General features: G+C 45.8%; 1 protein-coding gene across 2 annotated transcripts in view; it reads left to right on the forward strand.

Moving 5' to 3' along the window:
- Positions 1–11,082: 11,082 nt before the first annotated feature.
- The window catches only part of TMEFF1 (transmembrane protein with EGF like and two follistatin like domains 1), a 226,991-nt gene continuing 212,211 nt past the window's right edge, over positions 11,083–25,862 (forward strand). The window contains exon 1 of one of the 2 annotated variants that reach the window (XM_075125495.1): positions 11,083–11,637. In XM_075125495.1, the coding sequence (XP_074981596.1) occupies positions 11,397–11,637 (241 nt within the window). In that variant the 5' untranslated portion in view covers positions 11,083–11,396. The remainder of the gene's footprint in view (positions 11,638–25,862) is intronic. The other variant, XM_048839447.2, reaches the window with a different exon arrangement.

Here is a 25,862-nt window from a genome sequence, read left to right on the forward strand (position 1 = left end):
TATTCATTTACATATCTTCCTAACCAGTCTCTAAAGTTCAGCCATGGGTCAGGTCAGTGTGAGTTAATTAACTCTTTCTGGCCCTGTCATCTTTCAATGAGATATTATATTACATTCATAACATCATAGTCCTTAACCTGTTCTTTCACTACTGAGGCTGCTCATCTCCTCCCCATACTGTGCTGCCCAGTGCAGCAGTCTGGGAGGTGACCTTGTCTGTGAAGACCGAGGCAAAAAAGGCATTGAGTACTTCAGCTTTTTCCACATCACCTGTCACTAGGTTGCATCCCCCATTCAGTAAGGGACCCACACTTTCCCTGACCTTCCTCTTGTTGCTAACATACCTGTAGAAACCTTTCTTGTTACCTTTCACATCCCTTGCTAGCTGCAACTCCAATCTTGCTTTGGTCTTCCTGATTACACCCTGCATGCTTGAGCAATATTTTTATATTCCTCCCTAGTCATCTGTCCAAGTTTCTACTTCTTGTAAGCTTCCCTTTTGTGTTTAAGATCACTGAAGATTTCTCTGTTAAGCCAAGCTGGTTGCCTGCCATATGTGCTATTCTTTCTGCACATTGGGATGGTTTGTTCCTGCACCCTCAATAAGGCTTCCTGAAAATACTGCCAGCTCTCCTGGACTCCTTTCCCCTTCATATTAGCCTCCCAGGGGATCCTGCCCATCAGTTCCCTAAGGGAGTCAAAGTCTGCTTTTCTGAAGTCCAGGGTCCGTATTCTGCTGCTCTCCTTTCTTCCTTTCGTCAGGATCCTGCACGTGACCATCTCATGGTCGCTGCTGTCCAGGTTGCCACCCATTTCTACTTCTCCTACCAATTCTTCCCTGTTTGTGAGCAGAAGGTCAAGAGGAGCACAGCCCTAGTTGGTTCCTCCAGCACTTGCATCAGGAAGTTGTCCCCAACACTCTCCAAAAACTTCCTTGTCTGTGTACTGCTGTATTGCTCTCCCAGCAGATGTCAGGGTGATTAAAGACCCCATGAGACCCAGGGCCTGTGATTTGGAAACTTCTGTTAGTTGTCCGAATAAAGCCTTGTCTACCACATCCTTCTGGTCTGGTGGTCTATAGCAGATGCCCACCATAAGACCACCCTTGTTGCTCTCACCTCTAAACGTAACCCAAAAACTCTCAACAGGCTTTTCTGCAGTTTCATACTGGAGCTCTGAGCAACCATACTGCTCTCTTACATACAGTGCAACTCCTCCACCTTTTCTCCAGTGCCTGTCCTTCCTGAACAGTTTGTACCCAACCATGACAGTTCTCCAGTCATGTGAGTTACCCCACCAAGTTTCTGTTATTCCAATCACATCATAATTCCTTGACTGTGCCAGGACTTCTAATTCTTCCTACTTGTTTCCCAGGCTTCTTGCTTTAGAAAGATGCTGATAATTTAGAGGAAGTTCCGAAAAAAGCAACAAATATGATTAATGGTCTGGAGGGACTGATTTATGAGGAAAGATCAAAAGAGCTAAATTATATCAAGTTTTACTAAATGACACTTAAAGAGTTTTTTATCTTAACTAAGAAAAGAGAATTGTTTAGAGTGGCCCAGAAGGGACCTACGATATAGAAAGGATGGTCATGTAATTGAAGCACCAGACTGGGATTCAGAAGATAGGGATTCTATACTTGTCTTTTCTACTTCCTAGATTGACCTTTGGCAAATCATTTAATCTTTCATTGCCTCAGTTTCCCTATCTGTACAATGGCAATAATCTTACTTCCCTACTTCACAGGGGTGTTGTGAGCATAAACTTGTTAATAGTTGTGAGGTAGTCAGTGTGGTAATGAGTGCCACAGAACAGTCTGATAGTGATAGGATGAAATTTAGAAAAGTTAAATCAGTAAAAAAATTGTAATGGTGAACTCTATTAGACTATGAAATAATCCTCCTGGAAAATGATAGAAGCACACTACTTAAGACATTTTAAAATGGACTAACAAAAAACCATGTTGCAAAGAACTTGAGAGCAATTCCGCACTGATGGGGGGCAAGGAGGAGGGGTGGGAACTATATAATGGGTTGTGATGTGTTGAAATTGTGGGGGAAAAGTGACAAATTGAAGACACAGTAAGAAAGGGACATAGGATCTCATCAATAGGAATCATTCCATTGACATGAATGGGATTTGGATCTAGTCCATAGAGAGGAGGAGATATTGTGGGAAAGGACAGACAATCTAATAGAAAGGGGAGATGTACAAGTGAGAAGCCTTCACAGGGAAGGACAACAGTTGAGAAAAGGAAAAAAACAGATAAGAAAAGCAGAGAAACAATAGAAGAAAAATGGGGCGGGGGTGAGGGGTGGGACAGGGGAAAGAAAAATAGGAGAGTAGTCAAAGATGAAATACCAGATAGAGAGACATAGGAAAATAAGGCAGAGACACTTTATCCTGACAGAAACAGGCCCTCTTGCCAAAGTTGCTGCTAGTGTAAGCGGGTGGATGGTCCTGGTATTGTCCAACGTTTTAGCTAGTCCCTCTGTGTTACTCTCTCAGGACCTCCTCGTTCAGTCTGGATAGTGTAAACCGGCAGTTCGGGATTGTTGTGGGTGACCACAGTATGGGGGTTTGACTCCCATTTGTCCTGTATTTTATTACATCTCCAGCATCTATGTTTACGAACTGGTGCACAGTCACCAGGTCTGATAAGAACCCCACTGGAATTGTGATCATAAGTCCTTTTCCTACGTTAGGCTGTGTCTTAGTTGTACTGAGAGCCACTTTGCCAGCTGTCTTTGGCCTGTCATGGACACCTTTGACTCAGTCATCGAAACTGGTCACCTCATCCTTAGAAAAGACTTCTTGATGCTTCTCTGGCAACACCCGTAAGTTAGCCACCTGCACAGGAATCAGCCCTTGAGCGCTGCTTGAACTGGAACTGGCAGTCTCCCACCACATCTTTCTCAAGGAAAGGTAACTTGTCCTCCCTTCTCCCTCCTTGTCACCCGCAGCTCATTTCTGTTCTCTTCAAGTGTTACCTTCACCTGAGGAACCACCTCCTCAGGCCAGTGTACCTCTGCTGTTCTGATTTGAGGATGCAACTCCACAGCCTTTGCACCTGAGTTTAGAAGACTCCCTGGTACTCTTCCTTTGATGGCATTAGTCGGTACATTGGCTGGCTGGAGCTTACTAGCTAGGCTTGCCCCAGATTTAAGCTCTACAAAAGCTCGATATCCATTGGTATTTCCTGGTATCCAGCAGCATTCATCAAGGATCTTCCCTCTCCAAGGAGGAATAACAGTCTTCTTTCTTCTGTCCACTTTAACATTTCCAATCCACCCCATGGAGCCCAGGGAATGGCTCTGTCTCGCCGCTCGAGCCAGTACCCTACTCAGCACAGCATTTTTTTTAGAGTGCCCATGATGGTTCATCCTCCTGGTTCCTTCTCCTGGCAACAGTAGCTCCTTCAGCTCACTAATGATGTCCATTTCTAGAATCCCTGTGACTCCTTCTCTCATATGGCTCCCGTTAAAGGCTTTGTCTTTCAGGATGAAGATGCATGTTCTTGGCAGTGTCTGGCCAGTGTCTGGCCCACTATATCTGCTTTGAGGCATCCCAACACTGGGAATTCCAGTCTATTAACTGCTTAGATATACAAACCGTGTGCTGTGCATAATCAGCTCCTTGTCCTTCAAATATTTTTGAAAATGCGACTCAGTAATGGTGATGACTTCTGAGCCAGTATCTAACAAACATCTGGTCCTCACCCCTGCTATCCATACTTCAGAAGTTAGAATGCTCGCTCAACGAAGTCGCTAGCTATGCTGGCCCTGTCTGCGTTCCTTTCCACACTGTATACAGAGTGATTTTTCACCAGGGACAGGCCTAGGAATCCTTCTGCCTTTGTTTGGCTTTCTACTGTAGATGGACCACTCACTCCTGCTGCCCCTTTGGTTTTGAATGCCTGGGCCTCTGTTCTCCTTCTCAGTGGACATTCTCAGCTAGTATGCCCTGGACTTTCAAAGTGTAAGAAATGTACCTTCCCAGCTCGTCCTTCAGTGGGGAATCTTTGGGATCCTGGCGTCCTTGAATACTTTGGCATACTAATGGGATTTTTTCTTTCATCACTTTGGTCATCACTTTCAGCATCTCCTCCTGTTGGATCACCAGTTTTTGGACAGCTTCACTTAAACTTTCCAGTTAACTGTGTTTGGGGCAGGGTCTTTTCCCCAGTAGTTGCATTTACTAGGCCCCTACTTTGTGTAGGCTTGGCCATCTCTTCCACAGGAACTTCCTCTTCTTCGGACCACATAATGGCAGCCTGCATGAGTTCATGGAACTTCTTACCAGGCTCTTCCTTAAAACTTCTTTTCATTTCACGGTGAAGGGAATCATCCCAGAGCTCTAGCACCAACTGTTCTTTCAGAACCATATCTGGGTCTGGAACTCGTTGAAGGTCTTGCCGCTCCACTTTGATCATTCTCTTCTGGAGGTCATACGTGTACGCCTGGACAGTTTCAGCGGACTCCTGCTTTCTCTCCAAGAACTCCTTCAGTCAGGTTCCCATGGGTATCTTGTCTCCATACACTTCTAGGAGGAATTCAGATACCTTTTCCACATCTTTCTTATCTGCCATTGCCATGAACTTTACTGTGGCCTTGGCCTGGCCCTTGAGGTGTTCTTCTATGAAGTCCACACTATCTTCTTCAGGTACTCTTAGCACACGCAGAGCCACCTTCACAGACTTGACCCACTCTACCATAACGTCTCTTGGTCTAGTAGGGAAGCCACCGAACTCCGTGACCTTCTGCTCCCATGGGACATAAATAGTAGGGGGTTTCTTAGCTTCTGCTGCCTGTTGGTCTATTACTGCCTTAGCCAGCGATAAGGCTTCTCTCTGTTTGGTTCTAGTTTGTTGTAATGCCTCAGCTTGGTCTGATAATATGCGCTGAAGTTCAGCAAACTGGGCCTGTAGTTCTTCAGTTCCAGTCATAGCAGGGTTCTTGACCAGGCCTGGACAGTGCTACTAGAACTCAACCAGTAAACCAATGGGGTGGACCCTGTGGATAGGATCCTGTTCATGACGTAAATTATGTAAGCAGAAGAATGTAATTCAAGCAAATACACTTTATTAAACAGCAACCAATTTTAAAAAATAAGGAAAAAGTGGGAAAGGTTAAAGGAAAACATGTCACCCCGCTCAGTGGCACAAGGACATCACAACTAGAAGTCTCTGGAATGTAAGGGAAGTTCAATCTGTTCCTCACATGTCCCAGGCCTCCTTCTCAGGCCTTGGCTGTGCTGCAGGGATGCTGAGCGTCGGACACTAGCTCTGGCAGTGGCCACACACCCTCAGGCTCTAGGTGACAGGATCCTTCTTCCCAGGGTCAGCCCACGCCCCCCCTCCCCCCAACCTCTGCATTGGGGTTATGATCCCCCTCCCAGTCTGGCCTGCAAGGCCACTTGGCTGGGGACCTCTCCCTGCGCTGGGACTGCTGCCCAGGGTCCCCCCCTCACATTCTCCAGCTGCTCACCGCACCCAACTCCAGACTGCTCCAGCCCCAGATCCAGCTCCACTCTGCCTCATCACTGATGCTGCTCTGCCTCCAGTGCAGCTCCCAGGGCTGCTTCTCTGGCCCCTCTGGCTCTGGTTGCTTCAATTCTCCTCCCAGCACAGATCTGCTCCTTGGGCTGCTTCTCTGGCTTTTGTTGCTGCGATCTGTTCTGTGGGCTGCTTCCCTGGTTCTCTCTGGCCAACTTGGTCCTGCTCCCCAGCTCAGCTCGGGCCCCTGCTCTCTCTTTAGCTCAGCCCCACTCCTTTCCAGGCAATTCCAGCTCACATGGAGGATGAGACCTCCCTGGCTCCGTCATTAGCCTACCTGCCTGTCAATCAGGCTGACATGGAGCATTGGCCTCTCCCCATTGCCCCTGGGGAATGTCGGTCTCAGGGTCCTGATTTCCTGTGGACCCTTCCCCTTTCTTGTGGTACTGTGAGCTAGCCAACCAAAACACCCCCCATTGAGTTTTAGTAAGGGCCAGCAGTCCCCTTACACTAGGCATTGAGAACAAAGGGACATCAAAACACTTGACCAAATTTTAAAAAGGAAAAGGAGAACCGCGGAAAAATAGTCTGCAGGAGAGCTACGTTTGATTACTGCAGTCTCAGATCTGAGCTGATAGAACAGGGGAAACACAGTGCTAAGTCCTGGAAGCAGAGTCTCTTCTCTGGTTCAACAGGAGCCTGTCCAGCTGAAAGATCCTACCTATTCAGAGAGCGGTTGGCTGCATCTTATATGAGTGCATGTCTAAATAAAATATTTAGGGTGTTATTGATAAGACTCTCGTGGGCTGGATCTGAATTCTGTGTCAGGTTCCTGGATTCTGCACCACTCAGGCATGGCAGACTGAAAATTCTGTGGTATTGTTATATAATTTTAAGATGTAGATTTTTAATTCATGAAGTATGAAATTGAATAATACAATCAGTATAGTAGGCCCTTTGTTATTTATTTTGATATTACACTTAAGGCTGCATGTCTGTCACGGACATCACAGAAGTCCTAGATTCCATGACTTTCCGTGACCTCCGTGATTACTGCAGCAGCCAGTGCTGGCTCAGGGTCTGCCCGAGTCGGGCAGCCCCTGGGCCAGCAGCAGCAGTTTGGGTGTGTGGGAAGAGGCTCAGGGCTGGGGTGGGGGCTCCCTGACTCCCACTGGCATGTCCCTGTAGCTCCTAGTGGGAGGGGCCAGGGGCTCTGCGCGCTGCTCACAAAGGCCACCCGTGCAGCTCCCATTGGCTGTGGTTCCCGGCCAATAGGAGTCGTGGAGCCAGCGCTTGTGGTGGGAGCAGCGCATGGAGCCCCCTTGGCCGCCCCTCCTCCTAGGAGCTGCAGTGACATGCCAGCTGGAGCCAGGTAGGGAGCCTGCCAGCCCCGCCAACCTTCCCCTGCCTCAGCACCAGCAAGGGTCCCGGGCCACCGCCCGCCTCCTCCCCAGCACCAGCGGGGGTCCTGGGTGACCCCCCCAGCACTCATGGTGCTCCCCAGACTGCCCCTCCCCAGTGCACCTGCAGCCCCCCCCCGGCCCAAGTTTTAGTTATGAATATATAGTAAAAGTCATGTACAGGTCACGAGCCATGAATTTTTGTTTACTGCCCATAACCTGTCCATGACTTTTACTAAATACCCGTGAGTAAAATGTAGCCTTAATTACACTTAATATATTTATACCATCCCTGATGCTCAGATTCAAAATTCCAAACGTTTATAATGAAAATGCTTAATTGTATTATCTAAATTGTCCGGGTTCAGGTCGGTGATTTTGAGAAGGGGTTTTTGGCACCTGAGGAAGCATTGGAAACAGCTTGAAACTGTGGGATAAGAACAGTTGTAGGATGAGGTGGATGTTTCTGTTAAAAAGCTCAACATTGAAACTGTTGACATGAGTCATCCTTACTGAGCTGAAGAGAGCAGTTAGCGTCTCTCAGAGCTATTGTTTCAGGCTGTTTGCAGACTCAGGAAGACAACACTATTTCAATTTACACTTATTTAGTGTTTCTGAGTTTTTCTTCACAAGTACAAGTGCTAGAAACATATTTTAACAGAACAAAAACTGAGATTCATAAGTACAATTCTCTAGTAGAGTTGGGCAACTTATTTTGGACAAAACTCTTTTCCAACAAAAAAACACAAAGATTTGGGTTGACCACAATAATTTGCAAATTTGGGTTGAGGAAAAATTGGGTTGGGGAGAAAAAAAAGAAAACGCAGAAAAAAAAGAAAAAATCAAAATGTAATGCTTTGATACTTTTTAAAATATTTTGAGTTTTCAATTTGAAACACCTTTCTGATTTGAATTTTACTGCAGTTTTATTTTCAAAAAAGCATCCCCCCAAATGAAATAAAACATTTTGTTTAACCCAAACCAATTTATGTTATTTTTTACTTTTTTGGTTCACTAAAAAGTTAAAAAAATGTTTTGGGTTGCTCTTTGTCAAATTTAACTCCTCACATTGGCATCTTTGCTCTTCTCCATACCCACATAATCCTCATCTCTTTTAGTATGTGGGTTCTCCCTCACCCAGCCAATACAGGGAGATAACAATAAAGAGAAGGTAGCTCCATTAGAAGTAGACCCTTTAAATATTATCCTTTGTTGCTCAGGGCCCCTATGAGAGATGAAGATTTTAGGCACTCTAAATAAATGCCACCTTTCACACAGGACCAATTGGAGGTGAGATGAAATGTAAACATTTTTCCAGTAAATGGGGGGAAAAAAAAGACAGTAATTGAAATAAGGTCATGTTCATTTACCAGAGACTACCACTACCAAATGCTGATAGCGTTTAACGTGATGCCATATTTGTGATTTTCTTATTGTGGAATTCCATTAGTTTGCAACAAACTATGGGTATAGGTAGAGCAGCTTGTTTAAGAATTATAATTATACACTTCAGGTTTCAGAGTAGCAGCCATGTTAGTCTTTATCCTCAAAAAGAAAAGGAGGACTTGTGGCACCTTAGAGACTAACAAATTTATTTGAGCATAAGCTTTCGTGAGCTACAGCTCACCTCATCGGATGCAGTCTTATAATTCTTCTGCTTCTTTTAATGGTCAGGGAAGCTCTTTTTAAAAAAGAAAACCAACCAACTAACCACCACCACCACAATAACAAAAACAAACAAACAAACAAAAAAACAGAGGGCAGACGAAGAATCAATACCCAAAGGGCATAGTCTGAATTTGCCAAACCAATCAGGCTTCATTGTATCATCCACTGAAGGCTAGCTACTCACAACAAATTTTTTGGTGGCCTCAGAGTGTGGCCACCAACTCTTGCTGATATTTTTTCTAGAATACTTAATTAACTTTAGGAAAAACAAATACATATGCACATATACATGTCCAAATCATTGTAATTTATTTATGTAGGTTTTTTTTTTACCAACTCAGTAATAAAAAAAAAATGTACAGACTTCTCTATTCTTTACTGGACCTAAACAGAATAGAAACATAAATAAGGTGCTTTGCATGTTCTTGTCTTTTTTCTTTTGTTTCTTTTGCTTTTTTGGTTGCTTTTTTAAAAAACTTGCTGGTTAACAAACATATATATATCACTTTTAACAACAGACTTACGCAGCCCCGGCAAGCCTGGGGACAAAGTAAGCCCTGGATGGGGAGGTGGGTACAGAGGCAGCAGGGGCTAGGGGTGATGGGGCACTGGGGGATGCAACGGGAGCCAGGGGTGATGGAGGGGTGAACACAAGGCCAGAGCCTGCTACCGCACGGCTAGCAAATGGAGCCTGAAGCCCCGTGACTGGAGCCTGCCACCCGCCACCCCAGGGCTGAAGCCTGACCCCGCCACCCCTGGGAAGGTGGGGAACTCACACTTGTTGTCTGTTCCTCCAGCTTTTGTGTCTCCAGAGCGGGGCAGGGCTCAATCACTGCTGGCGGCCCTGGGGGAGGGTCCACTGCTTTTCCCCTGCCCCATCACTGCCCAGGAGGCTGTGGCCACAAGAAAAGCCCCTGGTGGCCACCACGGTGGCCGCATTTGAGAAACGCTGACTAAGCCTGATGTGGCTCTCCGAGTTTAAACAAAGGGCAGAATTGCCAACCCCAGGAATTCAAAAATAGAATACAAACCAAAATAAAAACCATGGGACTTATTTCCATTGTGAAATGCACATAAGACCTCCTTGGTTCCCACCCCATCTCCATAGCATCCCTGCCAGTGATATCCTGAAAGGAGCAAAAAAGTTAGGAATACCATGTGATAGAGATAGTGCTGCACTCCATTTGCCAATAGGAAATTGCTGTTCCAGCCTCGGCGGAATTGATCCTATCTTTTCATCAGCAGCCAGCCCTTCTTTAAGTTTTATGGGGAGTGTTTTAGGCTAGATCTGTCATCCTGGAGGGCTAAACCCACTTTAAGGCCCCAATCCTGCAATGGGATCTCTGCATGGCAGACTTCTGTGCCCACTTGTTGCAGGGGTAGGTCCTTAGTCCTGCCTGCAGGTATTTAATTTGTTGTTTCACTAGGGGGAGCACCCTAAGCACTCTGCAGCAGGTAGAAGAATCTGCTTGCTCTGCAATATGAATGGCTCATGTGGAAGGTTAGAGAAGGCTGCTTTTCCCAAGGACTAGCACCAAATATATGTCATAGTTTAGACTTGTCCAAGGAAAATCTTCTGTTGCATGTGTTATTTTTGTGTTATTTCTATATCAGAAACATGCATCCTGTTGCAAATGTACATTGCCCTTCAGGGCCATCTAGTAAGAACTGGTTTCAGAGTGGGCTTTAGCCCATGAAAGCTTATGTTAGTCTTTAAGGTGCCACAAGTACTCCTCTGTTTTTTTGCTAGTAAGAACTGTATCCTGTCATAACTGTGTCCTGTCATTGCAATCTATAACCCCACATCCTGCAGACGTGCTCAGCTTTATGTAGGTGAGTAGTCCCTTTCATTTCAAGGAGCAGTTCTGTCCCACCCACTCCAAGTGCCTCCAGGAGAGGCTGCTTTTGAGAGAAGTGACTAGAAGTGAAGTGACTAGAAGGGGGCAAGTAGTCCCCGCACTTTCCTCTAACTGTACTGACTGGGATTTGGAAATTGCTCCTGTCCCAGGAGCCGGGCTGAGGTGCAGTAACAATTACAAGCAAAGCGTCCAGTTAATCAGCAACAATTCCAGTGGGCTGTGGGCTTCCTCCTCAGCCTCCCGCAGGCCAGCCTTGCAGAGGGCACCAAAGCGCCCCGCGGGGGTGGTGACAGCGGGACTCGCCCTGGGGATTTAGCACAGAGAGAGCTGCGCACAGTTCACCCCGCGTCCGCTGCTAGGGCCCCTCTCCTCCGCCCCCGGTGTCTCCGCGCTGCCCAGCGCCCTGCGGGGAGCGGGGGATGCCGCTCCCCGTCAGCTTGTGGCCTCACTGGTGAAGGGTGCTGCTGCAGCCGCCCCTCACCGTGGCCTCCCTGGGGGCGGGGGCGGCTGCTGCCCTTTGCCCAGCGTGGGGCGGGAGCGGCGACTGTGGGCGGGGGCGGGCGAGGTGCCACCGCGCCCGCTCGGGTTCCTGGGGCAAGCCCCAGCTCCTGAGGACGAAGTGCCCTCGCCTCCCCTGTGGGGGGGGAAGGGGGGGCTGCCATCACGTGTGCGTCCTCCCCTCCTCCCTCCGCAGCAGCAGCCGCCTCAGCCCCGCTCCCTTTGTTGTAGCCGGAGCGGTGGCAGCGGCGCTGGTGGGCGCAGCGCACAAAGGAGCGAGCGGCCGCGGCGAGGGAGCGCAGCGGCTGCCGGGGGCGCAGGGACGCGCCGGGGGAGCCGGGAGGCGCGCGGGGGCGGCGCGGGCCGGCGGCGCCGGGTCTCTCTGGCGGTCCCGGCGGGGATGCTGAGGGCTGGCTCCGGCCCGGCGGAGAAGGGACGGTCCCTGCAGGGCAGCGCTGCCGCCGGCTCCGATTGATGCCCTGGGCCTGCCGCTCCCAGCCGCCGCCGCCACCATCCCGCTGCCGCTGCCCCCCCGCCATGGTGGCGGAGAGCCCGGCCGCCGCCCGGCCGCTGCCGGGCCCCCCCCGGGCGTGGTGCTTCACCTCGGTGATCCTGGCGTTCGCCCTCGCCGCCCTGCCCCCCGGCCGCGCCTCCAACCTGCTGCCCGGCGGCGAGTGCCAGGGCGGCGGCAAGGGGAAAGGCATCAACTGCTCAGGTAATGCCCCGGCAGCGGCCGGCTCCCCCGCGGCGCGGCCCCGGGCCACACGCCGCCCCTCGCACGTGCCGGGCTGGGGGCTGCGAGCCTGTGCCCCCTGCGGGCCTGCCTGTGCCCATCGTGTTTACACGGCAGCGTGGAGCCGGGGTGGGAACGGGGCCGCACGCTGCCACTTCCTCGCTCCTGCCCTACGTGCTGCTGAAAACAAAGAGCCCGGGCTCCGGTTCAGGCTGTCCGGGGCTTGGTCCCAGATGCGATTTGCGGGTAACCTGGAAAGGAGGAGAAATTTTCTCCTCCATCGGACAAAATGGGCTTCCTTAGAGAAAGAAAGGAGTTTGTGATGTGTGGACCTTTTGATTTCTTTCTGTCTGTTGGTTGTGGGCATCGGCAGGTGCATGTCAATCGCACCCCCCCCCCCCATCTTAACCTCTAATCTTTTATTCCACTTCCTCGGTCCTGTTTAAGAAAGGGGGGGGGATAAATCCCAGAGGAGCCCACGTGACTGTAACCTATTAAAACAGTCACACTGAATATTCTTATATCTGCTTCTCTGTGTTTATAAATACAGTCCAAATACAGAGCCCTTATCCCCTTCAGCCGGTTGCTATGTAGATTCATTGTTGCTCTGATGATTGTTGTGGATGCTCCACTGTATCCACAGAAGCATTTCCAGGTCGTTCCTTATTTGAGCCACGGTAGAGGAATACTTTCTGACATCTGCTCATGCCAAACATATATGTGCACTATCATTTTAAAGTAGAATATAAATCCTTTTTCAATTTAGATGGATTTATGAGTATAAGGGATCGCTATTTTCATAATTCTTTCGGGACATTGAACAAGTAGAAGAAAGTAGCAATATCAATGTTATAATTGGTTTTGAATACTTTAAAATGTTTGTCTTCCTCAGTAATATTTTGATAAAATAATTTTAGTTTTTCCTTATTAAAATTAGCTGTGTGTGTTGAACTTCTTTTAAAATTACAGATTAATTACACTAGAATGATCACTAGTAGAAGTGTTGCAAAGTGGTTGTCCGAGGTGATGAGCATTTCCTGTGAGGTGCTAAGTGCCCTGTATTCCCGTTGTTTTTGATGAGAGTTGAAGGTAATTTGTACTTTGGAGGTGGCTATCTGCACTTTTTAGAATGGGGTCCTTATGCAGTATAACAGTTTTGAAATAATTTCAGCAACAATTTCCCTTTTAGTATATGACATTTAAATTGTATAATGTTGGCTAATGCTGGCTATCAAATTTACCACCTAGCAAACCATGTCAAAATAATTTTGCAATATAATAAATCTCATCACTGCTTGTTTGCTCTTAATTTTAGCTCATCTTGACATCTAATATGTTGCTGTGTTGTACCAAACTACTACTTTTCTATTCCTGCTTGACTTTTTTTATTCTGTTTGCATAAATGTGATGGTTATTTTTAAAGGAAGGTTAATAGGTTACTGTGTCACTAGCATTAGTGGCTTACCCAACAGAGACATGTGGGTCATTAGACCACAGTATATGCATAAATCAACGAGGTTAACTATGAATGCTCAGTGAAGTATTTGAGGAAGTTGCTAAGGCAATGTGGAAACCATGTATATTCTTCTTCTTCTACATAAACGATCTTCCAAATAGCATTTTTAAACCCAGAAACTGAGAGAAAACTATGTGCTGTCTCAAAGCTATTCAGAATGATACAATTCTAGTTAAAACAGGCAGAGGTAGTTCTAATACTATATAAGTATACATGGCATGCATTGATTTTTAGCATAGCTTTAAAAGATGAAATAATTGTTTTATTTAAAAAAAACCTATTAATTCAATTTTTCTGTATTAACCATTCTGTGAGGGACTATGGGAGAATATTAAGAGGAAAATTTGTCGCAGTGAGTTTCTGTTATGTAAATCTGCATAATTCTCTTAATTTTTAGTGGATAAGCTTCTCCTAGCATAAGATAAGCTTACTGCATATTTACATATTATGGTCCAGATCCCCCGCTGGCATAAATTGACATGGCTCCATTCATAGTGGAGCTTCATTATATTTACTATCTGGTACCACTTTATTAACCAAAAATTAAGGTAAAACATTGAGAACTCTTCTTCAAATCTACAGAACTGTATAGATTGCTTTTGTATCTATCTATATTTGGAAGAAACAGAATGGATGGCTCTTGATTATTATTATTAGTATTATTATTTCTCTCAGCCTCATGCTGACATCAGACCTTATCCGCTGCTCTGGAGCAGTTTCTTAAACTTTTTGACCAGATGCTGCTTTTGCAGCGTCTTATCACCAGCAGATAAAGCATCTTCCGGTGAAATCTTTGCCAGTCCTACTGTATATCTGGAATTAACTATTGTGAAGTGCTGAACTCCCCTTCCTCACCCCTTGAATATTCTGTTCAAGAAATTGTCCATAATACATCGTCCATGCAAAAGCTCATTAAAAGAATGCAGGGTTGCAAAGTGAAGAACACAAAAGTTAGGAAACATCAAAATTAAGGTAGTTTGTGAAACCTTATTTGTCTTCATTCTAAATTCTTTCCTTTCTTCATAAGCATTACAGCAGTGGTTCTCATCCAAGGGTACGCAGAAGTCTTCCAGGGGGTACATCAACTCATCTAGGTATTTGCCTAGTTTTACAGCAGGCTACATAAAAAAGCACGAACAAAGTCAGTATAAACTAAAATTTCATACACACAAAATGAGAAAGTAAACAATTTTTCTATAATAGCATGCGGTGACACTTTTACATTTTTATGTCTGATTTTGTAAGTAAGTAGTTTTTAAGTGAGGTGAAACGTGGGGTACGCAAGACAAATCAGGCTCCTGAAAGGGGTACAGTAGTCTGGAAAGATTGAGAACCACTGCATTACAGTACGGTCTTTAGTTATGTGGTAACATAGTCACATCATCACTGAACTACTTTCTGTGAGTAAGTAGTTCACTTTGCTGCTCCTTTACAGTAGTATTTACTGGACTTATATATATGGGGTCTTATTCTGGCTTTATGTAACCATGCATACCATTTTTTGATTAGACCAAATATCTCCTTTGTGGCTCAGAGGGCACGTACTCTGCCCAAGGTTTTGACTTTCTGATATATAAAATGGGTGGTATTATACCTTCATGTAGGTTGTTGATGGCTGACTGAGGCCAAGGAAAAAATAAGGACAATTTCCCTTATACAGGATTCCCTTTCTGTTAAATGTAGGGGAGCACGAATATTTACATAAGAATAACTTCACTGGATAGAAGGGTTCTAGAAGTGTAAAGTAACTAGGAACCATGGCTGGTGGAAGGGGATTCAATCAAGTGATGATGAAAAGTTTGAACCTTATCTGGAAAGAAGTATGGAGCCAGTGAGGAGACTTGTGTGTGGATGACATGGTCACAGCAGCAGGAGCGGAGAATTACTTTAGTTGTTGAATATATGGAGAGAGGTGAGGGTAAAAGTGGTCATTGTCACTAACACTAGTGTTGTGTGCTGGTATCGGTGATGAAGGGCAGTCTTCATGAGACACTCTCTATTAAGATGAGATCCACTCCACACTATGAAGAATTGACTCAAATTTTTTCATAGTGTGGATCCCATCTTAACAGAGTGAGTATCCCATGAACCCTTCACCTCTCACTCAGGATCATACAACATCCATTTGTCAGTACATTCAGTACATATAACGTGTCTGATTATATTTACACATTAAATACCTTTATATAATGTATATGAATGTTGTCCTTAGTTTGACATTAACCTTCTTTCCCACCCTTTGTATGTTGACTATCTTTGGGGGATGTAAAAAAATCCTGGACCATTGTGATTGAATGCTGTATCCACCTCCCTTACCTGTCACCTTTCATCTTCTTAGACTGTAAGCTCCTTGAACCATGGACTATCTTTTACTATGAGATTGCACTTTACAAAGCACCATGGCCCCAGACCTTAGCTGGAGCCTTTGGGCACTGTTATTATAAATAATAAATAATATTAATCACTATAGCAATTGCTTACATGGAAAATAGTAGAAAAGTGCTTTTGATGTATTTTTAACTCTGTACTGAAACTTATGTTTTGTCTTCTTGAAAAAGCTAAGCACACCTTCTGCTTTTGCTCTTTCCCCTTCCATTTGATTTGTCCTTCTCTCACCCCGTCTTCTCTGCCACAAGGACCTTCTCTCTTGTGCTCCTCTGCACATTCTTTGCCTGATTCTCTTCTCCCCTGAATTTCTCTTTCCATGGATGGCTCTAGTCCTATTTGCAGCTTATGGTTCCTTTTCCCTTTAGCAGCTCCTGCTGGTTGGACCCCTTCCTCCCCCATTTCCTATACTCCTCTTCTTATGTAGCAGCAGCCCATAGTGGAGGCAACCAGGCTGGCTCCTCATTGCCACATCCAGGCTCTTCCCCATCCACTATAGCTATAACTAAGACCGTATGGCTTGCCAGGTCTCTGTGGACCATCAGCAAGTGGCTCATGGTTTGAGAACGTGTGTTGCAGGGAATTTCAGGAATGAGGCTGAATCAAAATTGGCAGCAGAATACTTTAAATCTACAGCCTCGTTGGGAGCTTTCTCTGAAGTGGTTTTACACAAAGGATCGGTCTGTGAGAGAGAAAGAATCTGAATCTTGCTCCTCTCCTCTCCATCATATTCTAAACTACATCTTGTTAAACATTGATAAACCTATTGTGGAAGAAAACAAATACAAATGAGTTTACCATATGGGAACAAGATAGCTGGCAAAGAAAATTGTGAAGTTTGGGGTAGATTATTAAACTAGGAGTTGAAGCAAAGGAAAAAACACTCTCACCAAAGAGAACTCAGGCTGGACCATAAATCTACTTGTAATTGAAGAAAATAGAGAACTTGTACTACTGAACAGAGGACAATGGAAAGAACTAAGGTCAGGGAAGGGAAACACAAGAAACAGAGGTGCAGAAATCAGACAACATTGAAGTACAGAAACTTATAGATCCTAAAAATAAAAGACCTGTTAGATCAGACTTTGAAAAATTTATCAGACACCTATTAGCCTGAGGAATAAACTCACTCACCAGAGACTGGTGCAAAAGGTGAGGCTTGAATAAGCACTGTACAGGTATATGAACTAGTGAAAAGCCCTGCCTTTCCCCAACTGCTGGGAATGGGAAGGGTGCTGGGATTCCTATCAGAGTTCTATTTCTGTCCTTGTTTGGATGCTTCATCTTTTATATCTACCTTTGGCTAAACATTGTCTGATAAACTTAGTAGCCACCAGAACTTCCTCTGGCTGCTGGAAAGCAGGAGAATCTTTCTATCTTTCTGATTCTCCTTTCCATAAAGCCTCCTAGCTGCTGTGAGACTGTGTATCTTCATGATTCTATTCCTCTCCCAGCCTTATGGCGGCTGCTCCCTCCAAAAAGATTTGACAGTTATGTGTGGGTAATAAGAATATCCAGAGTTAAAATAGTAAGTATTAAAAAGAAAATAAACAAGAGCTTTGGTAGGGTTACAGACCCTTAAACTTTGGGGCATAAACCAACCTCAAACTCTTCGGGATGAGGAAAAAACTTTCCTAGGGGGTGGTTTATCCCATAACTGCCACTTGCAGGATTTCTTACTCTGCGCATCTGGAGGTATATCTGCATTAGGCAAAAAGGTGTGTGTAACGGGTAGCAGGCCCACCACCGTGGCACCTCCTGCTGGTTGCTCCAGGAATTAGCTCTGTCCAGCTGTGGAGCGCCCTCTGCAGGTGGTGTCCCATCCATTGCTTGCTCAGCTGTGCTGTCTGAGACCCGCGTTGCTCTCTGGCTTGCGGCATCCTCTTCTGGACACAGCCCTCCAGCTGTGCCCCACTTGGTTCTCTCCCCTTCTGCAGGTATCTGCCATCCTCACTCTGCACCTGCCCTCGTGGCCAACTGCAGCTCCTAAGTCTAGCCCCTTGCCTCAGAGGCAAGCCACAGTCTGTATCGGGCCATGCTCCTCCACGGCCTGGTGCAGGCCAACCCACTACTCTGAGTCCCAATCCAGGGACCCTCTGGAGGCAGCCATGTCCTGCCCTTCTTCTCTTCCCTCTACTGCTCGTGCTTCCTGGGACACTTCCCTTTGGCCCTTGCACCTTCTTGGCCCTTTCTTTCAGGGGCCTCATCCTGGCAGGTATCAAGCTGGAGATTTCCCTCTGCTCCCCTGAACCTGCCAAGCGCTGCTCTATCTAAGGTGCTATCCCTGGAAGCTAGTCCTCCTCCCTTGCTTGTCAGAGAGAGCCTGCTGTCTCCTCTGCTTTGCAGCCTTTATATTGGGCCCAGCCTGGCTCTGATTGGCTGCTTCCAAGCCTTCTTTGATTGGCTGGGTTCTGCTATTAACCCTTTGTCTGCCAAAGTGGGGCAACTGCCCCACTACAGTGTGCTTTTTGAAATACGATAGCTCAAGTTTTAATATACTAGTGTACCCAGGCCAAATTGTAGTTTTAGGATTCATCTGAATCAAAGGTACAAAATGCCTTGTCCACACTAAGCTTTAATCATGTTACTGATCACACGTTAGCTATCGTAGTTTAAAAACACCCTTCGCCCAGTGTGGCAGGACCTAGTACTCACCTCTTTGTGTCTGTTGACATGGTTAAAAAAATGGTGTACTTTTAAAATCGAGTTTAAGTTGATTGAGTTAACTCTCTTGAAGAACACTTTTTTGTCTATGTAGACAAACTTTCTCAGAGACAATATACTGGACTAGGTGAACCAGTGGTCTGATCCAGGAGAGCATTACCTATGTTCCCGGGAATCAACATTTAACACACAATCTTGCTAATAAACAGGATTAAAGGGAGGGAGTAGATCTAACTTCTAAAATAAATGCTGTATCCTCAGTCATTTAGGTTACTTGGCTATTATAGTGATGAATGCTATAAAATAAAACAAATACAGATAAAAGGAAAATAAGATTATGAAAATGACATAAATAAAAAAATCACAGTAACAGATATAAATATTGTTTTTGTTTAATATGATTTTTAGAACCAAAGTGTCCTCTTAAGACAAATTTTTGTATCCTTTAAAAATAATTAGGGGATGATTAAAGTGGAGTGGAAGACGTTTCAGATTTTGAATAAAGATTTTGAATCAGGTCTCATTACTGAGAATGATGGGGAAATTCCTATTCCATTTATCAAAGGTTATCAAAATGTAGCCCTGACAGAGATAGAAGTTTTAAAAGGCATAGATGATGGAAAAAACTGAGAAACTTGACTGTAATATGTTTCTAGCACAAGATAACATTCATCTGAGTTCAGAAGGAGCTAATAATATATAGTTGTGCTACTAACAAAGATATATCCTTAAAAACAGCAACTAATTTTAGGGATTGGATGGAGGCCAGGTTGGTTATTATCTTGAGAATAAAAAGGAGCAAAATTTGCTCATGGAAATTATAGCCAAGAGGATGTTACTTCTGTATCATATAATACCATAGTTATAATTCCCATTAAGGAGAGAATAATAAATGTCTTTATTATTGAACAGTGTAACATTTTTATTGTTGTTGATGTAAGGATAAATAAATTGTGCCTGTGATCTGTTAGGTTTCTTTCAGAGTTGACAGAATAGTGGATAAAGGGAAGAGTGAATACAGTTTATTTGGCCTTTTAAAAAGCTTTTTACAAGTCCCTCAGATAATAATATTGATGATTATTCAGGTTTTTAACACAAAATAAATATAATTAAATAAGCACGGAATCATGCAGTACTGACAGGAAGGTAGATTTGCCTTTTCTCCAGAAGCAGATTATCTGGCTCCATCACTGATCAGTCAGCAAGTAGCGTTGCTGACATTGCCACCCCTATGATGAGATCTTGGAGCAGTTCCACAGGTCAGAGCAGTGGTGCCCATGATACCAATGGTTGCAAAATGGTTATTGTATCAATCTCCTGTTCTCAGTTTAGAATAACTTTCTGTAACTTTTATCTTCTGAGCTGACATTTCTAGGCATGCCTTTGTCTTTGGGGAAAGTTTGTACAAAAACAGTCTAACTGTTTTTGAGTACAAGGAAAGTTGAAAAGAATTATTTTCCCTATTATAAGGCTTATTATGATTGTGCTGAAGCCCTTTCGTCAGTCCCTGCAGATCTGATGAGGTGAGAAAGGGTTGCGGAGGACTGTTCTGCACTTTGCAGGTGTGAGTACCCCTTTATGGAAAAAGGTCTGTAAAATTCACTAAGGTTCTCTATAAATTACTCTAAATAAATGCATTAAATGATGTAAATAGTGCTATATAAGATAAAAAAAATTATGGCTGCTACTGAAAATAATCAAAATAATCCTGTACAATTAAATATTCCTACTATAAAAATCTGTACATTGGTTTAAAAATTCTAATAGGGAATAAATATAAATGTATAACTTCTATTAACTCTATAGAACTTTTCTGTAGGGGCTGCTCTGATGCCCTGCGGGGTTCTGCAACACTAATCTTGAGAGAGAGCCTCTGTCTTGGGGAACTTCTTCAAGTACGTGAGACAGGGCATTTTGGTGGTGTTTAGTAAATTTGTTCAGACCATCACATTTACATGTGCTGTTTTTTGCAAGTCAATAGAGTTTGAAATTTGTGGATAATGCAGCTCTTTTATAAAAGTATTTTCTTCCTTTGCCACCTTGTTTCTTTCAGAAAAATATAAGAAACTCCACACAAAAAACAGGCTAAGAGAATTTTTCTGCTGAAGTGGGGAGTAGCATATCAGTGACATCCTTTGAGCAGCTGGTCTAGTAATAGGAAGTTCTTGCTGACTTAGCTATATCCCAGAACATCCTGGCTAGAGGATGCTAGCACCAGCAGTACTGGAGGTTGCTGAAACATTTGTCCATGTATTGTTGTGGTGGTTTTTATTCCCTTTAAGATACCAAATTAATGGGGTATTGATAGCACCACTCTGTTCTGTAAACTTTCTGTGAAGCTGTGTCATGTTCTAAAGTGATGCTGTGAGGAGTCAGTGTTCTGCTAATCTTTACAGGATTTATTTAAAAATAATTTAAATATGTTTTTAATTTTTTGAGTTAACTGATAAGTACAGAAAAGTCATGCTCTCCTATTAGTAACCTTTGTAGCGTGTTAGTTAGAACAACGGTCCTATATCAGGGGAGCTGTGTTAGTCTGGATCTGTAAAAGCGGCAAAGAGTCCTATGGCACCTTATAGACTAACAGACGTATTGGAGCATAAGCTTTCATGGGTCAGTACCCACTTCGTCAGATGCATGACAGTCCTATAGTTCTTAAAGTTACTAGTTTAATGCAATAGGAAACTGGTTTACACACAGAGTATGTCTACACTGCAATGTAAGCCCAGGGTTAGTGGTACTTGAGTCAGCTAACCCATGTTGGGGAACACAGGGCTTGTTCATCTACATTGTTTTTTAAGCCTATCTAAAGACTTTTCTAACCTGTGCTTGAACCTGGCGCTCTGGTGTCCACACTGCAGTGGGCAGACCCAAGTCAAACTAACGATATCCCAGAGTTCCTGGCAGCAACCCAAAATGTGGCGACACTAGCCCTAGGACCATGAATCACTTTGGGAAAATTTTACTGCCTGCCCTGTACGTTACAGGAAGTTTGAACAGCCCGCCAACACTAGAGATGAGCCATTTCCCCCTGAATGGACCTATGACAGTGAGGGGATGCTGGATCAGTACCCTCAGCCAGAAAGGGCAGCTACTGCTGCAGGAGCTGGTTGCACTTGGGTAGCAAAAGTAAGGGATGCTTTGTGTTCTCACATTATGGACTTGCATGGTCCAATGGAAGAGGAGGAATAGTACCAGTATAAATGTGCTTGTGGGGGAAAGTGGCTCATTAATTTTTTTTGGGGGGGAGGCACTGCTTGGGAGGGGTGTGAGCTTGATTGCAATGTAAGTGTGAATAACATAATGAATAATGGATGTGAATGTGGGAGGGGCAACCCGGGTTTACAGATGGAATTTATTGAAATGTGAATTGCTATACCTAACTAAACAGAGGAATACTATTTGCTTACTAATATTTAATTGCTCCTGACCATGCTTTTAGTTTTATTATCTCAAATCATGATTGTCTGATATGATGCAGTGATAGCAATAAATGTTCTTGAAAACATAACACATTTCATTTGCAAACATGTCTTAAAATAGTACAGCACTCACAGTGTTGGGCAGGCTAGCTCCCATTTCAAAATCACCCAAACAAAAAAAGAGCGGAAAATAGTGAATACCTGACAAAATCCCCTTGCTGCTGCATGTCCACTGTCCCCACGTTCTCCTTTCCCTCCTTTCCACATTTCCCCCTCACTTGGGGGCAGAGGAGAAGTGGGAGGTGTCCAGTGGAGAGGGCTTGAAGAAGGAAGGGTACATGGGGTGTTGTTGCCATGCCCAGCTGCTCATGAGTTCTGAATGCATGTGCCAGTTGTCCAAGCCACTGCTGGAGTGAAGGTATGTTGAATGGTGATTGTGCCATGGTGTGGGGGATGCAGCAGGAGACGGTGCTCTTGCAGCCATCATGGACAGGAATTACTGAAGTAGTTCTCTCTGTTGACCTCTATCCTCCTTCCTCAGCCACAGTTCCTTTTTCAGGAACTGCTTTGCAAGTGCTTGCTCCCTCGCTGAAACCCTGTCCTCCACCTGGCAGCAAGCCTCAGCCTTTCCTCTTGCCTGTCAGCATGCCATTGTTCCAGTCTTTTGTTGCTTTGCTTCTGGTACTGGGCCTTCTGATCTTGACTATAAATTCATCACAGAAACGCTTCTTTTTGGAACCATGCATGATGGCTCATTGAGTTCCTGCAGAACAGCAGGCAGTATTAGTTGAAGAGCCTGAGATAGACAAGAAACAGGGGATTATTGTCTGAAGCTGTTCAGTGGGGGAGCACAGAATTAATTATTGTGGAATCTCAAGGACAAAAATTGTAACATTTCTAAAGTGAACCAACACATATTGTCAGGGCAGTGCTTAACTTGTGCCAGAGCTGAGCCCCGGCACCTGGCAGTTCATAGCCCCGGCACCTCTGAGCTTGGCACATCAGTTATGAAAGTGAAAAAATGGCTTGAACCCCGGCACCTAATTGCTTGAGCCCCGGAACCTCTTTCATTACAAATTAAGCACCGTGTAAGGGGATGCTTCAGTCTTCATACTGTCTCCGGACATAGTGTTGTTAATTGCAGTTACAGAAGTGCAGAGGCAATGGTAAGTTTAAAATAACCTTTTTTCTGTTCCATAAAAAATTCATAACTAATTGCTATATGGCCAGGGGGGAGGGATGGTGCGTATGGTTCCCTTACTGTTTTTTCTGTCATTTCAGACCTTTCACATTTTGGAAGACGTAACTATTCTTGTGGTGCCCGATTGGCAGGGGGAGATGTTATTCCAAGTTGCGGGTGGGAAACCTGCAGTGGATGCAGCTGAAGTATTCAAACATATAGTGACCGAACAGCACATTTGTGAATGGAGTGGACTAGTCAGATTCCCGCAGCCCCCATTAGCCGGGAACGGTGAAATGCGGCCACTGGGAGCTGCAGGCAGCCGTGCAAATGTAAACAAATGGTTTGGCAGCCCTCCAGCGGATTATCCTGACGGGCCACAGGTTGCCCACCAGTGTTCTAGGAGCTTTGGTTTTTATGTCCTAGACATGGCATCATGCAGCACCCAGACCTTTTCCCGATGAAGTTCATACAGCCTTCTTCTATGCAGAACTGAAGAAGAGACCAGAGGTATCATAGCTAAGACTACGTTTTAGGCATGGGTATTTTTAGTACAGTAACTCCTCACTTAAAGTCATCCCGGTTAACATTGTTTTGTTGTTACATTGCTGATCAATTAGGGAACATGCTCGTTTAAAGTTGCGCAGTGCTCCCTTAGAACGTTGTTTGGCAGCCGCCTGCTTTGTCCACTGCTTGCAGGAAGAGCAGCCCGTTGGAGCCAGCTGGTGGGGGCTTGGAACCAGGCTGGCAGCCTCCTTATCAGCTCCCCACTCCCCTAAGTTCCCTGTGCAGCAGCTGCCCAGCAGGTTATCAATTGCCGGCAGTTCAGCTGTCCCTCCCCTCCCCCACCATGTGCTGCTCCTGTCCTCTGCCTTGGAGCTGCTCCCAGGAGCCTCCTGATTGCTGGGGGAGATGACGCAAGAGGGGCTAATGTCAGGGTGTCCCCCTCCCTCCTGCTCTTGCCCACCGCTTACCCCTTCTCCATATAGAGCAGGGTGGGGACACGACAGGACTCAGGATGGAGAGAGCTTGCAGGCTGCAGCTGATGTCTCAACTTCCTGCTTTGGAGTCAGGGCCGGTGCAACCACTAGGCGAACTAGGTGGTCGCCTAGGGCGCCAAGTGGTTGGGGGCGGCCAAAAGCGTGCTCCAGGGAGGCGGTGGAGCAGAGGTGAGCTGGGGCAGGGGGGCGTGGGGAGGGCCACCTGCAGCAAGTAACGGGGTGTGGGGGCAGCGCCACGCAGTGGAATCGCTCCCTCCCCCAGCTCACCTCTGCTCCACCTCCTCCCCTGAGCACACCGCCCTGCTCTGCTTCTCTCCCTCCCAGGCTTGCAGCGCCAAACAGCTGATTGGTGCCGCAAGCCTGGGAGGCGGGAGAAGTGGAGCAGCGGCCACGTGCTCAGGGAGTAGGTGGAGCAGAGGTGAGCTGGGATGGGGAGCTGCCACATGGCTCCCTGGGCCAAGGGGGCAGCTGGGAGCTGCCGCATGGTTCCCCAGGCCGAGGGGAGGGAGGGGGCGGCGGGGAGATGCCGCACAGCTCCCCGGACTGAGGGGAAGGAGGGAGGAGGCGGTGGGAAGCTGCCGCATGGCTCCCCGGGCCGAGGGGAAGGAGGGAGGGGCTGACGGGGAGCTGCCGCATGGCTCCCCGGGCTGAGGGGAGGGAGCAGCGGTGAGTTGCTGCACGGCTCCCTGGGCCAAGGAGAGGGAGGGGGCAGTGGGGAGTTGCCGCACGGCTCCCTGGGCTGAGGGAGAGGAGTGGGGGGGCGGCGGTGGGGCGCTGCCGCAGGGAGGGCACCTCGGGGGGGGAGGGGGGCGGGGGATGGGGAGCTGCCTCAAGGCTCGCAGCAGGTGCAAGGAGGAAGTTTCGCCTAGGGTGCGAAACATCCTTGCACTGGCCCTGACTGGAGTTGTGAGTACTTAGCAAGTCAGATCCAACATGACTCAAATTGAGTCCCAAAAACTGGGACATCCAAAATTAGTGAAGGCTCTTGAAAATTTGGGCCTAACTGAATGTTTATGATTATGCTAATTAGCCTAGGTCCTGACTGGATACCTCCTTCCCCAAACCCCTGGGAGAGACAGGGATGGTTGTGCTACATAAATTATTATTTCTAGGACATGGGTTAGCAGCAGTGAATGCTTAGAAAGGATAAGAGTAAGAGAGGACTCCATGTGTAGATGCACTGACAGAGAAGCATAGTGTCTCCATACAGAGGGGTCTGTCCTCCAGATTCTCTGTTCTAAAGTATTCTGAAAACTCTGCAAGACAAATCTTATGGAGTTTCCACTTCCTTACTGAACACTTTCCAAGCACGAGCCTTTTAGGGGCTATAGTTTAAGGGAGTGAAATCAAACTAGCAGGTTACCTTCATGGAAGACTTTTTCCTATTGTTTGCACATGAAACACCAATCTTCTTGTGAAAATAGTTCCCTTAATTGTGTTAATTCTGTGTTTAAATGTAGTTCTGTCCTGGGTATGTTAGTCCATTTAAAAATGATTTCTGAGCTGAAATGATGACACCTTTTCACCTCAGAAATTTATTGTTATGGTAGTTATGGAACAGGAAGGATGAAAGGTTCTGGCTAGAAAACGGTTTTGAATCATAGAAGATTAGGATTAGAAGAGATCTCAGGAGGTCACCTAGTCCAACCCCCTGCTCAAAGCAGGACCGATCCCCAATTAAATCATCCCAGCCAGGGCTTTGTCAAGCCTGACCTTAAAAACTTCTAAGGAAGGAGATTCCACCACCTCCCTAGGTAACGCATTCCAGTGTTTCACCACCCTCCTAGTGAAAAAGTTTTTCCTAATATCCAACCTAAATCTCCCTCACTGCAACTTGAGACCATTACTCCTTGTCCTGTCATCCGCCACCACTGAGAATAGTCTAGATCCATCCTCTTTAGAACCACCTTTCAGGTAGTTGAAAGCAGCTATCAAATCTCCTCTCATTCTTCTCTTCTGTAGACTAAACATCCCCAGTTCCCTCAGCCTCTCCTCGTAAGTCATGTGTTCCAGTCCCCTAATCATTTTTGTTGCCCTCC

The sequence above is a fragment of the Caretta caretta genome, chromosome 2 (assembly GCF_965140235.1).
Source record: "Caretta caretta isolate rCarCar2 chromosome 2, rCarCar1.hap1, whole genome shotgun sequence".
NCBI classification, from domain to species: domain Eukaryota; kingdom Metazoa; phylum Chordata; order Testudines; family Cheloniidae; genus Caretta; species Caretta caretta.